Genomic DNA, 14,608 nt, shown 5'->3' with positions numbered 1-14,608 from the left:
ACTGCGCTTGCCTTTCGGTCCTGACACAGATGTGGGTGAGACCTGTGGGGAGGTGACAAAGGCAGCTCTTATCTTGTTTTGCTCCTTTCCTTCCAGACTTGTCTGGTTGTTTCTGATCCTTTTCTGTGGGTCCCCACTGAAAGGTGCTTTAGACTTGTGGCAGGCTTTGGGGCCTTGCTCTAGGCCAATCCCATGGGATGGGTAACTGTGTGTGCTTGATTTAGAAACTATATTCTTCGCATTTCCTGCATTGTTTCCTAATTGTATTAAAGTTCCTGCCCATTAAAGTCTTACATGTTTTGTGTTGATGCAGCGGATGGCAGAACCTATTTAGAGCAGGCAGGTTTGCGGGGCTTGAGGGGATTGTAACAGGGTGGTGCCTGGGAAAAGAAACAGTTTCAGGATCACGTGCAGCAGAGAGACATGCGAAGACACTCCGCTGGCCTTTTGGTCCTGAAGCAGATGCGGATGAGAGACCCTTGGGGAGGGTAACAATGGCAGCTTTTATCTTGATTTTGCTTCCTTCTTTCTCAGTCTCCTCTCTAGCTTCGTCTCTTCTCTTTTGCTCCACCCTCCTTTGGGTGGGGCAGGGAACCTGGAACTTCCCCCTTTCCCGGGCACTATCCTGTTACACTGCTTCTGTTAGTAGAGGGAGCAAATACAGTATTTGGGCAAGGCTGAACCCTAGGAATTATTCATCTTGGAATTTTTTAATTAGTGATACTAGACTGGGGGGAGGATAGGAGTAGAAATTAAAAAATTAAGAAAAAGGGGCCTCCCTGGTGGCGCAGTGGTTGAGCGCTGGGTTGCGAAGCTGCCCACAGCCTCTGCAGCGCCGGTTCGATCCCCGGTTGCCGGGTGAGGGTCCCACGTGGTGTGCAGACCTCTCCTGCCGCCCACTGCTCCCCTCCGCAGTGTACTTCGTCTGTCTGCCTGTTCTGCTCTCTGCTCTGGCTCTGGTGAATTCTCTCACCCTCCCGACTTCTGACTGTACCCAGTGCTTGTATAAATAAATAAATAAATCTTTTTTTAAAAAAAAAAAAGAGCTTCCTTTAAAAAAAAAAATTAAGAAAAAAACAGATCTGGCCCCACAAGAAAACTTGCTCAAGTTCCAAGAAGATTCCATTTTTTCTTTTCCCAAGCAGCTCTCAAAAATAAGCATAGATCCGTCCCATGCATTTCAGCCTCTCTGGAGACACATTTTACTTTAACATGTTTTTGGCCTCTGTAATTCCCATTGTGAGTTAAGCTGGGACCAGCCAGTGTGTCTACACTTACTCGACACGAGGACCACGGTGGCTGGGGCAGTGTGCGTATTCGCAAACCTCCGCAGACTCTGGCGGAGCTTGTCGTCAGCAGCATTCTTCGCGGTAGCGTTGATGTGGGCGACGGTGACCTGCGTGCATTGGCAACAATGAGCAGCAGCTGAGCTTAGGAACCACTACACAGCCTACGCCCATCTGAACAGACACTCCTTGCAGAAAGAAACTCGTATTTTATTGCCATTTAGGGATGAAAAAAAATCACAACCAGATCTCAGTTTCAAAATCGGGTCTCTGTATGAGTGAGCTGGATCCATATTTCCCCCTGCTCTCATCACTAATCTGCTGTTGCACTTTATCTAGTCCCCTTTCAGAAAACAGGTAGAGAAAAAGAAGTTAGTGAAATGTGAAGTAGTGGAATTCTCTCCAGTAGCTTCTGCCAGCAATTTGGAGGTGGCAGAGATTGCAGTAAGACTGAGGGTATTTGCTATCACCTCTCTATGCCACACACTGACCCTGGCTTTCAGACTCCGGGTAGGCGGTGGGGGAGGGTGAGGCACCTGCATGGAAGGGGGCTAATATGTGTTTATTCTTGTTCAAACAGTCATGTTCACACTTCACCTCCAGAGTAACAAAAGTTGTGGCGTGAGAGGTGCCTCAATGGCATGCCACACGCAATAGGATTTATTAGTTTTTATAAGGAGATAAATTTATAATTTTTGCCTGCAATATGGTGTATCAACAGGATGAGTCAAAAGAACTAGATTCTATATCCAGTTGAAGAGCACAGATTGGGGTCAGACAACCTGGATTTAAATCCCAGCTTTTCCACCTACTGGCTGTGTGATCTGAAAAAAGATGCTGAATCTTGTTCAGTCTCACTTGTACATTTCCAATGAACCCAAAGAGCTTATTCATTGAGAGGTTAGGAAAAACTAAAGGAAAAATACATATATGTAACCATTATGCCTGCCTAATACTAAATGTAAGTGGCATTATTGAAAGATCACACATGATTACATGACTTCAAGTGCTTTAAAAATAACTTTTTGCTAATTTATCTGCAATTTAGTATAAATGCTTATTATTCAACAAACTGCAATGAAATTCATTTTTTTAAAAAAAAATCACACGTGCTTATTCTGCCATATTGAATTAAGTATGTTTTTACCTGGCAATTATTCAGCTCTTGAATAACTTCTTTGTTTTCTTTACTGATGTCACAGACACAGATGAATTCTGCTTCTCTGTGGCCTTTAAAAAACTTCTCACGGATTCTCTGCACAACAGCAGTAGCTGAGCGGCCAGAGGGAACGGAGCAGTTTTCAATATCCCAAAAAACTCCAATGGGCGGTAAGTTTTCTAGCACCTGTCCGGTTAGTGTGACTTCTGGTGACCCTTAAGAAATAGTGAACACTTTCAGTTACACAGTGAAACGGAAAAGGCAAGTTAAAACAAAACAGGGAGAGCTACCTAGCATTCCTAGTGGCAGAAAAGTGAAACTGATTGAAGTTTACGGACACCAACCTCAGTGACTGACCTAACAAGACAACCCTGAGTGGCCACTGTGCTCAGTGATTACTCCTGTTCTTCATGGGAGAACAGTTCTGAAGGTCAAGTTACTCTAAGCCCACAACAGGTCCCTCACAAAGCGGGGGCCATTCTCAGAGCGAGCAGTTATGCTTCTTGAACACTGACCCAGACGCTGCAGCTCTGGGACTTGATTTAATACTCCACCCACACGGGTCTGCTTATTCCGTATGGAAGAACAATGGAGGCACCAAGAGGTGAAGTGGTTACACTGCCCTTGATTTTAAAGGACTTTTTAACACTGCATTAACATCTGTTATAATGACAAAAAATGTTTTCAATAAATAAACTATCACATGAAGCACTGTTGGGCTTTCAAACCACTTAGGTTTTCAAATACTGTTTTTAACTAGCAGTGCCATTACTACATCTGTTTAAATACTAAGTACTTCTAGAGTATGCAATCAGCAAGTGTGGTCATGAACCTAAGCCGACACCAAAAAGTCCCTTCAGCACTTAGTCTCCTAACAAACACCCAGTTTTTCAATCTCAAATAGCCTCAGTCCAACACAGAGGGCGACTGACTTACTGGTCTATAAAAAGATTTTTAAACCAAGATATAGAAATGGAGACTCACATACATGGCAGCTTTAGAATCACAAGGAATCTTTTCAACGTGATTAAATGCAGTGTTAGTACCAGATATTGAACACTATTTAAATATGCACATTTTATACCATACTGTCATTTACCAAATTTCGAAGCGGCTTTGCCTAGACTGGTCGCCAATAACAACGTGGTCTCCTTCCCTGTTCCTTTGGTTCCACAGCCATTACACAGAGGAATAGTAACAGGTGCGGTTTGAGTATTTGGAGGTGGAATATTTGGCCAGACTTTAGCAGCATCAATTATACTATTTCTTGCCGGCTGTTTTAAAATTTTTTTAAAGAAAGGAGGAGGTTTCAGATAAATCATTTCAGAACCTAGAGGGATATACAACAACTGAAAACACATTCTAAGTGTTTTTCCTTTTCACCTGCTAACCTCTGATTAGCTGTGTTTTCAAATCATCTTTCCCAGAACTCTTAGCTATTCATGCCTAAACTCACTTCAAGAAGAAACTTGAAATAATCAGGGGAGATTCACAGGATGAGATCTTTCCATTCTGAGGCCTGCGTCTGCTGGGATGGAGATCTCGTTCACACTTTACATAAAGGGGGCTCAAGGCTTCACCAGAACCTGGTGTGACTGAGGTCAAATTGCAGGTTCCCCAGATGATTACAGAAGGACAACATGCAGTGACCTATGCTACTCGAGTGGGTCTGTATATAAGCTGAATGTTGCTTATAAGAAATCACGACTGTGCTTTAGCTTTTAAAGACACAACAGACCACACAAACTTGATTGATGTGTGGGAAACACGTCACAAGAAAGCTCTGCAAGTGTCGACTACCTGGATAATTACTCTGCACATTTTTGGATGGTCCCTCCTGTGCTATCTTATGCTTCTTTCACTGTGGCAGAAGTTATGTTGATGGGGTGAAAACTACACATGGAAGAGCTTCAGCCCCATGCACAGTGAAGATTTTCAAGACAGATACCCACTTTCAAAAGGTCATTTCTCAATCCTCGGCTGCACCAACATAACAAACAAAAAGATACAAACCTTGTTCAGACAGTCTTCGCAGTAAAGTGAGCCCTTCAGACAAACCGGAGGGACCACATTTAGGTGCAAAGAGTTGGTGCACAAGTGAGGCGTCAGCTCCGACTGTGAAAGGTGCTCTTCCAAATGCCCGGGAGCCCCACTTGTGAAATCAGAACAGGGGAAATAGCCAGCGGAGGTGCAGCCCTGGAGAGCCGGAAACTGATGCAGCTTGTGCACGTTACTGTGACACGACTGGAAATGGAGCTTTCCACAGCAGGGCAGGTGCTTGCAGGAAGACAGATTACTTTCTAGACACATGCTAGGAAAGTCACTTGCGATGCTGGCTAAACTGTTCCTAGCTGAGGCCTTCTGGAGTGAAGACGCAGACTGGAAAGCAAACCCTGACCCTACCTGACATGTGATTGTCCTGGTGCTTTGCGAATCTAACAGTGCGCCCGTGTGAATCAAGCCACCAGTGCCTCCACTCCCACCACCGCCACCACCAAAATGCATTGGTGAAGTGGAGGGTTCATTAGTGCAATGGGCACAGCAGCTTACTTTGGGGACAGCTGAAAGCTGTATTTTAGGTTGCTGAAGAGAATGAATATCTGGAAGAGGGACTGCTGGAAAGAGTTTAGAGCCAGCATGAAGGGGAGATGGTACATCTTTTAATTCCACGGCAACTTTCTTGTTCTCCATGTAATCTTTCTGAGAAAAGAAAACCAGAACACAAGTTCATTTTAGGAGGTCTGTGATGTTTGGGTATTCACATCCTATCGCATTCAAAAATGGAAATAGTATTCAATGCTGTTTACATCACTCCATCAGAGCCAAGCAAAATGGAATGGCAGCAAAAACCGGGGCATTCTTCAGAGGTCTGCAGAACATGAGCATCAAAACTGACAACTAAAATGAGGACTGTGTTCTTCCTGAATTTTAAGAGACTAGGGGAGGGAGTCTGTTTACATCATCAGCAAGGAGGGCTTAGGCAAACCATGTATATCTCAGTGACTTCTCTTTGCCTCTTCTGAAGGTAAAATGAATGGTATGAAAAACGACCTAATAAACAGCATTCCAGAAAGATGGTTTACGAGCAAAGTGCTTTGAGCAAATCATTCCTGAAGTCAGACCGCGAGGGATTTATGTGAGGTCTTCCAGAGAAAAAGAACATTTCAAATTTTATGGATGAGATCAGTCACCTGCCCAAGTGGGTCATCCACGAAAGATCTGTAAACCTGTTGCTGATGACATTCGGCAACCCCTAACATAGCATGAGCTAATGCCACCACACCAACAATCATTCTGTCTCCGGGGAAAAGATTTAGAATAATTAGAAAGCTATCTGGGGAAAAGATGTAAGAGAAATAGTGTGTCTGCTAGATGCCTGCAAGACACATGAGGCCAGGATATTTATAAAGGTTCTAATATTGCTTTGGTGACAGAAGCTGGGTCTGATTAAGCTATTCAGTGGTGCTGTGACCTGGGGTAAGTACTTCTCTACACTTAATTCTTCATCCTTCAACTGGGAAACAACAGAACCTATCTCCTAAATGGGATGGTGCGCACAAAGCACTTAGCAGAATACCTGGCCACCGAGAGGGCATCTCACTAATCAGTAGCCCTCCGGGGCTGACCTGCAGGTATTGGTAAACTGAAGAGGATGCCCTGATCTCAGGACTGAGACACGCTCACTCCTCATGGCACAGAAGGGTCCATCTGACTGCTGTGATCTCACATCTTGTGCTGTGATTCTGCACCCACCTGGGAGAAATCTGGATTTTCAGTGAGACTTTTCCTAAAGGGGAGGGAATAGCAGTGGGGTGACCAGCCCACAAGAAGTGTTCTGCCTTCTTGGTAAATACAGTTCAGGCTGGAAGTTAATTCACTGGCATTGTGATTTATATAGATCTGGTCCTTATGGGCAAGCTTTTTCTGAGTTGTACTCTGACTGTACTCAATTCTGGGTGTCACTGACAAAACCCAGCTTCTGGATCTATAAAGTCCATAGTGCAATTCTGTACTGTGGGACTCCATGAGGAACAGATCTGCCATCCTACGAAGCCCTGCTTGAGCTGCCGTGCCTCGCTGTCAACTGTTCTTAACGTAAAACACTTCTGAAATGATCCAAATCACTGAAGCCAAGCAACCAAGGCAACTACAGAGTAAAAACCTAGAGGATATGGGGAATTTAACTGATTTTTTACAAGTTAAATAATACTTTTATATAATTCATAGAAATGTCTCGTTTAAATCCCAACACAACAGCAAAAACAGAAATAGAAATATAAGAAGATGCATGAAATAAAAACGAGAAATTGCCAAAATCTCTATGAAAAGACACAGTAGAATTTAAGTATTGAAAAGAAATATTAAATAGGGAAAAGACTGTTGAAAAGGTCCTATCACTCTTTCCTGGATTATCAGACTCAGAACTCAGAAGGCCTCAGTAACATAGTATTTCGTACTTCCCTCTGACTGAACACTACAACATACATTTTCTCTTTGGAATCTGTGACTTTAATGTGAGACAAATTGTCCCCAAATTTTAACATTAAATATTTAAAGCACCTACTGTTACTCAGAGTAGAAGTATAGGAGTTAAAATACTATGTTCTTGTTGGGTCACAAATCACAATAATGTGTTACCAGGAGTAATAGCAGAGGGAAACTTGGTACAGACTCCAGGGAGAGAGACTGTCCCAAGTAATGGACCCCTCATTGATTTACATAAGGAATTTGCTATGTCCTTAGTTTTGTACATAGTTACCGTTTGGGGACTAAGTGGCAACGTCTGCTCAGGACGAGAAAAGCAATTAGAGAATTTCCAAAGCCATGGCTTAGCATCATTATCTTGTTGAAGCCATCCAAATGTTCTACTGCAGGAGTTGTCAGTTTCGTTTCCTTCCATCATACAGCCATACAAAGTGGTTCAACATTCTTTCATCTTTCTTTTCTTTCATTCTTCCACCCTGTTAAGAATGAGATTGCAATATTACTTATTTGCATAAATAAAAATTTTACAATTCATTAAAATGTGGGACAGTACATTTACGGTGCAATGGGTCTGAACACAGCTGATCTTAAGGAACAAAAGTAGAATGGCTATTAAATTAAATTATAGATTATGGGCCTTCCCGGTGGTGCAGCGGGTTGAGTGCTGTGCTGTGAAGCTATCTGCAGCCTCTGCAGAGTGGATTCGATTCCCGGCCGGCCAGGGAGATACCCACATGGCGCGGCAGACCTTTCCTGTCTTACCCGCTGTTCCCCTCAGCAGTGTATTTTGGTCTGTCTGCCTGTTCTGCTCCTCACTCTGTCTCTAGTGAATCCTCTCACCCTCCCGCACCTCTGGTCTGTACCCCAGCTATTGTATAAATTTAAAAAAAAAAAAATCTTAAAAAAAAAAAACTGAATTTGTAAAAAAAAAAAAAATTAAATTACAAGTTACAAAAATTTGGTAAACTTGGTTGATTCTTTTTCTTTTTATTCTTGAACACTAACCACATCATCCTGATTTTTAAAAAACCTGTTCCATTCCTCATGTTCCATAGCTCTTCAAATCAATAATGAACCCTGAATGAGCCCTGTTTCTTTTCTACAAGGCCCCATATTTGAAAGCGGTGCCGAGTCTTGGACATCTGTGTTACTCTGAGTAAAACCTCGCCTCCTCACTTGGCTGGGGCCAACTTCCTCAGACCCCTGAGAAGACTTTTTCTGTAGTTTCAATTCTTCTCAACCATCCCCAAAGACTACCTGTGAGAAGCAAAAAGTTAACAGACGAGAACATGGCATCTTAGTAAAAGAACACCCTCTTTACCAACGAGGGAAAATTGTGAAACTGATCCAAGTGCAGCCTATCCTCCTGTGTTTTGATATGAGTATGGCAGGTCCAGATAAAGTGATCTTTGTGGACTTTAAACTTGACTCTGCTACAGAAAAAAATTGAACCTCAGTTTACTTATTAGGAGTTAAGTCACCAAAGACCTGACAAAGGAATCTTGAGTCACAGAAGTGACCCTACTGTTATCTACTCAAGGGCAGCAACACTCTCACAAGTTGGAAAAGAGAACTAAAGCAAATCCAACCAATTACGGTCCCTGGGCATGGAGGCACTTGGCCAAGAGGAAGAAAATGGAGCCTCATTTCCAAACTCTCATCAGACACCACACCACCACCTACTCTTACCTACAAAGGCCAAATTAAGGTTATTAATTTATCTTTCAGAATTTTCATCAGAGCATAGGGAAAAGAGTTTCTTTTAGCTAGCTCTCTGATGAGATGCTCTTTTCAAGAAATTTTAACATCTATATTGTAGGGGGAGGGCAGGGAAATACTATGCAAGTATTACAAGTATTACATTCAAGGAATAAGAGAACTGATCACACAAACCAGGGGTGGGCAAGCTATGGCCTGCCAGCCCAAACTGGCCCACAGCTTGTATTTAAATGGCCTGTGAACTGAGATCATATTTTACATTTTGCAATTCTTAGAAAAAAACAAAATAACATTTTGTGACACAAAATTATATGAAGTTCCAATTTCCACAAATAGTTTACTGAGACACAGCCACACACATTTAAATAGTGCCCGTGGCTGTTTTGCACTGCAACTGCAAAGCTGAGTATTTGCCACAGAGACAGTGTGGCTCACAAGAGCCTAAAATATTTACTGTTTGGCCCTGAGGTCCAAGTTACAAAACTTCACTGAGTTTCTATTTCCTCCTGCAGCTACTGTGTCCCCTGTCTACCTCAAAACATTACCGAGGGAGGAAAGATTTAAAGGAAGCTACTGTCTGTTTTCACCACTGCATCCCTTGTGTCTGGGCCTGCTAAAATATATTCCAAGTAAATGTTAAATGAGGGAATGAATAAAGCAGCCATTTACCTACAACATGCAGTTAGGAGTGGTTAATCTGGAGAACAAGATGGCGTTAACTGCCACAATGAAAGTGAACTGTAACACTTATTTTTCCTTCAAAAATAAGTGAATTTGTAACACTCAAAATACAATTTCAACATTTTTCTCTCAAAGGCCTTCAAAAGTCAGTCCTGAGAGTGAGCTAAAGTGTGGTATAACAATTTACAAACCACCTTCATTTAACATTTTTCTCATTTTTAAGAGATATTTACTTAGTATCTATTATATACTAGGCATGTGCTCAGTGCAAGAGAGACAATTATGGGGGGAGGAGGAGGCAAAGAAACCTTTTTATGTAATCTTTTCTCCTAAAGTCATGAGAGAGACAAGGAAGTAGTTTTATGACTTGCCCAAGATCACATGATTAGAAAGGGGGCAGACAAGCTTTGTCCACCTCTATCCAGCATGCCAAGGTGCCTTTAGTGTTGCCCGGTGTGTGCAACAGAAAACAAAAACACATTAGCCTGCCGCGCCCTGAAATTTTCTGAAACATTGCTGGAAATGCCACTAAATAACTTAGGTAGCCAAAGCAAGTTCCAATTGATTTGAGTGGGAGTCTCTGAGCAATTCAGATAGTGGTGGAGGGCACAGACTGACATGAGACTGTCAGTTGTGCTGCACCCTCTCTCCTGCAGGTGTGGACAGCTCAACCTCCCTCAACCTCAGCTCCCATTTTTTGTCAAGTGGGTTTGATAGTAACAGTAGCACTTCCCTAGAGCTGTTGCTCAGATTAAATAAGACAATTGAAGTATCGCACGTAGCAGTGGCCTGTTAACACTCAATCTACTCCTCACCCGCACACCAACCCATTCCATCACTGTTTTTTTTCCCAAAGCTTTCCTATCTAACATTCTCAGGCTTGCTTTTTCACTCTCTCCCCTACTTTAACAGAAACTCCACGACGGCAGGGATCATGTTTACTCATTCCTGTAGCTCCTGTCCCGAGCACATATCAATAATTGTTGTGCAAATGAACAGCTCGATAAAAGTTTAGGAAGACCCGTTAGGTTTCAATTTCCGCTCAGAGATGTTGTAAGTTCCAGAGACACACATGAAACTGGCAAGTTCTTGCTGGTACCAGAAAGGTGCTTGGGCTACTCTATAAAAGGTGTATCAAGGTGTGGCGTTGCAATTAGTAGTGGGAGTGGCTCAAACCTAAGACAACTGTTTGTCAAGTCAGAAACTACACCGTAGGGGTTGCTGAACGAGCCAGGAGGATGCGTTACGCTCAGAGGGCTTTGCAAAAACACCTGCCTCTTTCTTCCTCTCCTAACCTTCCAACCGTGCACACTGCTCAGGGATGGTTGCTCTCCACACCTGGAGGGCCCCACAAGGAGCAGGACGACAGGTGCGGGCGGGGAGTCAAATAACCCCAAAGGGCAACAGTGGCGCAGGAATGACAGCCGCGAAGGGACCAGAAAGGGAGACAACTCCAACCTTCGGTAGGGTCAGACTGTGGGGTCCCAGTGCTACTCCTTGGACGAGCCAACCCCCCGCTCCCCGCCAGGAATAGGCGGGGGAAGTGGGGGGGCACTGTCCCCCTCCAGCCGGTGGCCCCAGAGCCGTGGGTCCGTCCGGAACTAGTCCCCAGCGCCGCCAGCAAACTCACCTCAGCCGCCGGCCCCACCTCCGCTCACATTCCGGACCCACCGCCTTCCCCGCCCCCCCCAGGCCCTTTGTTTTGATTCCCGACTCCGCAGCTCCCGCCGCCGCCGCCAAGCGCACCCTCCACTTCCGCTTCCGGACCGCGCCGCCCCTGTCGCAAAACCGACGCCCTTCTCTGCGCTCGCCCCGCCCCTTCCTCCGCCCCGCCCCGGCGCCGCGTCCTCCCCGCGCGGGGCGTGCTGGGAGCCGGGGGGGGCGGGGCCTCGCGGCCCTGCAGCCTCGTCAGGCTCAGTCCCCTCCCGATAAACCCCTAAATAGGGACCTTCCCGGGGGGCGACCCCGGCTTTTTGGGCCAAAACCCCCATTTTAAGGAAGCCTTCCCCCTGACTTATCGCTGTGAAGTGGAAAGGAACCTGAAAGCGGAGAGTTAGGGCGCTCAGTGGGGTGGGACCTGGGGGGGAACCTGCCAACAGAATGGGGTACAGTTTCAGCCCTTTGGGGCTATTCAAGGAGATTTCAGTGAAAACCACGATCGTCTTTGCCGCTGTCTCTCAGTGTCTGTCTCCTCTCTGCTGCTTCCCCCCCCAAACCACACACACCACGCTTGTCACGTGATGAGCTTTTATTTATTTTTTAAATTAAATGACGCGCAAATCGCCCAGCATCCTTTATCTAGTGCAACCTAGTGGCGAGTGGAGAAAAAAAATAACTGCCAAATGTGCTTCCCGAGGGATCCCGCCGGGGGTTGCTTCTCACGAAGCTGCTCCCCAGCTGGCAAACATTAAAATGTGTGCCAAGACCAGGCTGGATAGTGTCACCCTCAATTAAGAGGGCCTCTTGACTTGTAAGAAAACGTAATTTTTTAAAGGCGCCAACCCAAAGCTCTTTCCAAAAAAAAACAATTATTCCGGCGACAAGTTAGACGAGCAGAAAGGAAGCATCGTTCGTTGCAAAAGCCCTGGGAAGCCAATGCATTTTGTGTTTTAGGTGGTTAAATGCGCCATTTTAAAAGGCGGCTCACAATCTTCACTTTTTCCTGGAGTTAGAAACAAAAATTTAAGACTCGGCACAATGGTCATGCCTGAAACTGCCAGCTGCTCACTATTTCCGGCTGCAAAGTAGAAAAAGAAAGCACGTAGCTAAAGCTAGACATGGCTTTACAGTGCTCTAGCCGAATGCTACCTGAAAGTTTATTTCTGAAGTTGGTCAAGAAACAGTAACTTTGCAGAAAAAACAGTCGAAGTTGCCAGAACAGTTTTTTTGCGCCTGAAGTCTGCAGTGTGAAGCAATTACTTAGGCAATCCGCGTTCAGTGGAGGAAAATTCAGGGGAAGCTAATACATCCCTGTGGGCATCCTTGTGGACAAGTTATTGTGCAGGGCAAGATCAAACACGCAACTGAAGAATCCTTTGTGTTTACATTCCATTTTCCAGAAAGCAAATGACAAGTACATACATCATCTGCCTGCTTAGATATTTATTATTGTTGAGTAAATCTTCATTATGTCTGTGTGGATAGTATTTTCCAAGTGGGAATAGAACAGACGAAAAACAAATCTTTCTGGCGTCTAGGGTTGGCTTTTTTTTCCTCCAAAGTACCAAGCAAATATACCTCTCCTCACAGTTGGTTTTCTCCCCTTTTGTTCTTTTCTAGTATCTTTCAACACACCATATTAACTAAAAATACAAAAAAGGAAACAAAGTAATTCTGGATTTTATTACTTTCTTAAAAGATTTTTTTAGCCACAAAATTTAATAAAAAGCAGCCACGTTTTGCTTGAAATTGACATTCTTCCAAATCCAGAGCTGTGTCTGTCTCAACAAGTTAAATGCATAAATAAAAATCAATCATATTATTGTAGTTGAAAACTTAATGACAAGTCTGAATTACAATTTTTAAATATTTAAATTTGCAAATTTTAAAGTATTTATAAATAAATTTTATAGCTTTTTTTATAGAAAACTAGCAGAAGCAGATTACACCAGCCCTGCAAGCAGGCAATTATGAATCAAAATACAGTTTAATATTTGTAAAAGTGCTCTAACATTTAAAATATAGTTTCTTAAGTATAGCCACTGTTATTCCTGTTTATTTGAGCATCAGTAACTTTCAGTTTTTTCCTTGTCCATATTATACTCTTCACAATTATGAAGCCAGGATGGAGACTTATTTTTGTGCTATTTGAGCTCCTACATTACATTCAGTTCAGCTCCTGAATTAACCAACATAGCTGCCCCTAAATGAGTTTCTCCCCAGCAACTTCTAAGTTAGGTTTAGTGTTTTGAACTGCTAATTATGATAGAAGGACTAAAGCAAAAGAAACTAAGCTCATTTTAGGTAAAAGCTACAAAGAAAACAAACTGAATAAAAAAGAGGAAAAAGTTTCAAAGAACATCAGAATTTCCCTTTTATTTTTAAGGTTTTACACATGACAAACTCATCCCTGAAACTCCTTTTCCAGAAGAGCACTTTTATAATAATCATTTCAGTGCCTTCCCTTCTTATGGAAAATAAAAGAAATAGAGAACAACTAGCCTCAATGACTGGATCAATGTCATTTAACCAGAACTGGTAACTCACTAGTTTGTTTGTAAACTGGGGTGATTATTCCTGGCCCAGAAACCTCAGAGTGGTTAGTGTCAAATAAAATTCTGGAGTGACAGGAAATATTAGAAAAAGTGTCAGGAGGATGCAAATGATCCCTTGGGAGCTGTGTAGGAGTTTCTGAAAGACATGTTGGTACTCTGCTTAACTCTGTTGATGTAGGTGATGGTTCCCTTTGTGTCTTCAGGAACTAGCAAGAAATCATAGCAAGGTAGAATTTGAGAAAGGTGGTTCTAAACCACCTCAGCAAGAAAGAAGGAATGCTATGCACATTTCTGGAGGTTTGGAAGCCTCTGAGGGCTAAGATCTCTTTTCTGCTAGCAAAATGCTGAAGGAGTGTGGGAGTCAAACAGACCTAGTTTTGAAGATTCATTTGTTACTTACTGTGACACCTTGAGCAATGCATTTAACTTACTGCATCTTTGTTTTTCATCTTTTAAAAAAAGATTTATTTATTTATGCATACAAGAACTGGGGTACAGGCCAGAGGTGTGTGTGTATGGGGGTGAGAGGATTCACCAGAGACAGAGTGGGGAGCAGAACAGGCAGACTGACTGAAACACACTGCTGAGGGAAGCAGTGGGCGAGACAGGAGAGGTCTGCTGTGCCATGTGGGTAGCTCCCTGGCAGGTCAAACTCGTGCTGCAGAGGGTGCAGATAACTTCAGAGTGCTGTGCTTAACCCCACAGAGTGCTGTGCTTAATCCCTGCTTAACCACCAGAGAGGCTCAGTGTTTTTCATCTTTAAAAGGAGGTCATTAAAAATGCTTTCCTGGAATTATTATCCCAGTCTCAGCTTGGCTGTCACCTCCATAGAGCATCTTTCCCTGACCATTCTAGTAGAGGTGACAGTCCCCAGACCCTTGCTATCACATGAGTTTGCTTTATTCAGAGCACTTACTAGCATCCTTACAATTTTACTTTTTCTGATGTTATAAACGGGAGCGCTCTGTAAACATGTTGGTGGAAAGTTAGGATTGCTGTGACAATTAAATGTCGAGAAGTAACCACTGTGCCTGACATGCATCACCAACAAAAAAATACATACT

General features: G+C 43.4%; 1 protein-coding gene across 6 annotated transcripts in view; it reads right to left on the bottom strand.

Annotated features, from left to right (window-relative positions):
- The window catches only part of MARF1 (meiosis regulator and mRNA stability factor 1), a 36,223-nt gene extending 25,116 nt beyond the window's left edge, over positions 1–11,107 (bottom strand). For 5 of the 6 annotated variants that reach the window (XM_037507559.2, XM_037507561.2, XM_037507563.2 and 2 more), the window contains exons 1-6: positions 10,961–10,997; positions 7,205–7,406; positions 4,459–5,145; positions 3,545–3,719; positions 2,434–2,660; positions 1,279–1,396 (exon numbers count right to left, since the gene is read on the bottom strand). In XM_037507559.2, coding sequence (XP_037363456.1) covers positions 1,279–1,396; positions 2,434–2,660; positions 3,545–3,719; positions 4,459–5,145; positions 7,205–7,348 — 1,351 coding nt within the window. In that variant the 5' untranslated portion in view covers positions 7,349–7,406; positions 10,961–10,997. Of the gene's footprint in view, positions 1–1,278; positions 1,397–2,433; positions 2,661–3,544; positions 3,720–4,458; positions 5,146–7,204; positions 7,407–10,960 lie in introns of all 6 variants that reach the window. The other variant, XM_037507558.2, reaches the window with a different exon arrangement.
- Positions 11,108–14,608: the final 3,501 nt, after the last annotated feature.

Source organism: Talpa occidentalis, unplaced genomic scaffold (assembly GCF_014898055.3).
Source record: "Talpa occidentalis isolate TD23 unplaced genomic scaffold, MPIMG_talOcc4v2.1 talOcc4.12, whole genome shotgun sequence".
Taxonomy (NCBI): Eukaryota; Metazoa; Chordata; class Mammalia; order Eulipotyphla; family Talpidae; genus Talpa; species Talpa occidentalis.
Note: the sequence above shows the minus strand (reverse complement) of the source record. Positions and strands in the feature narration are given on the sequence as shown.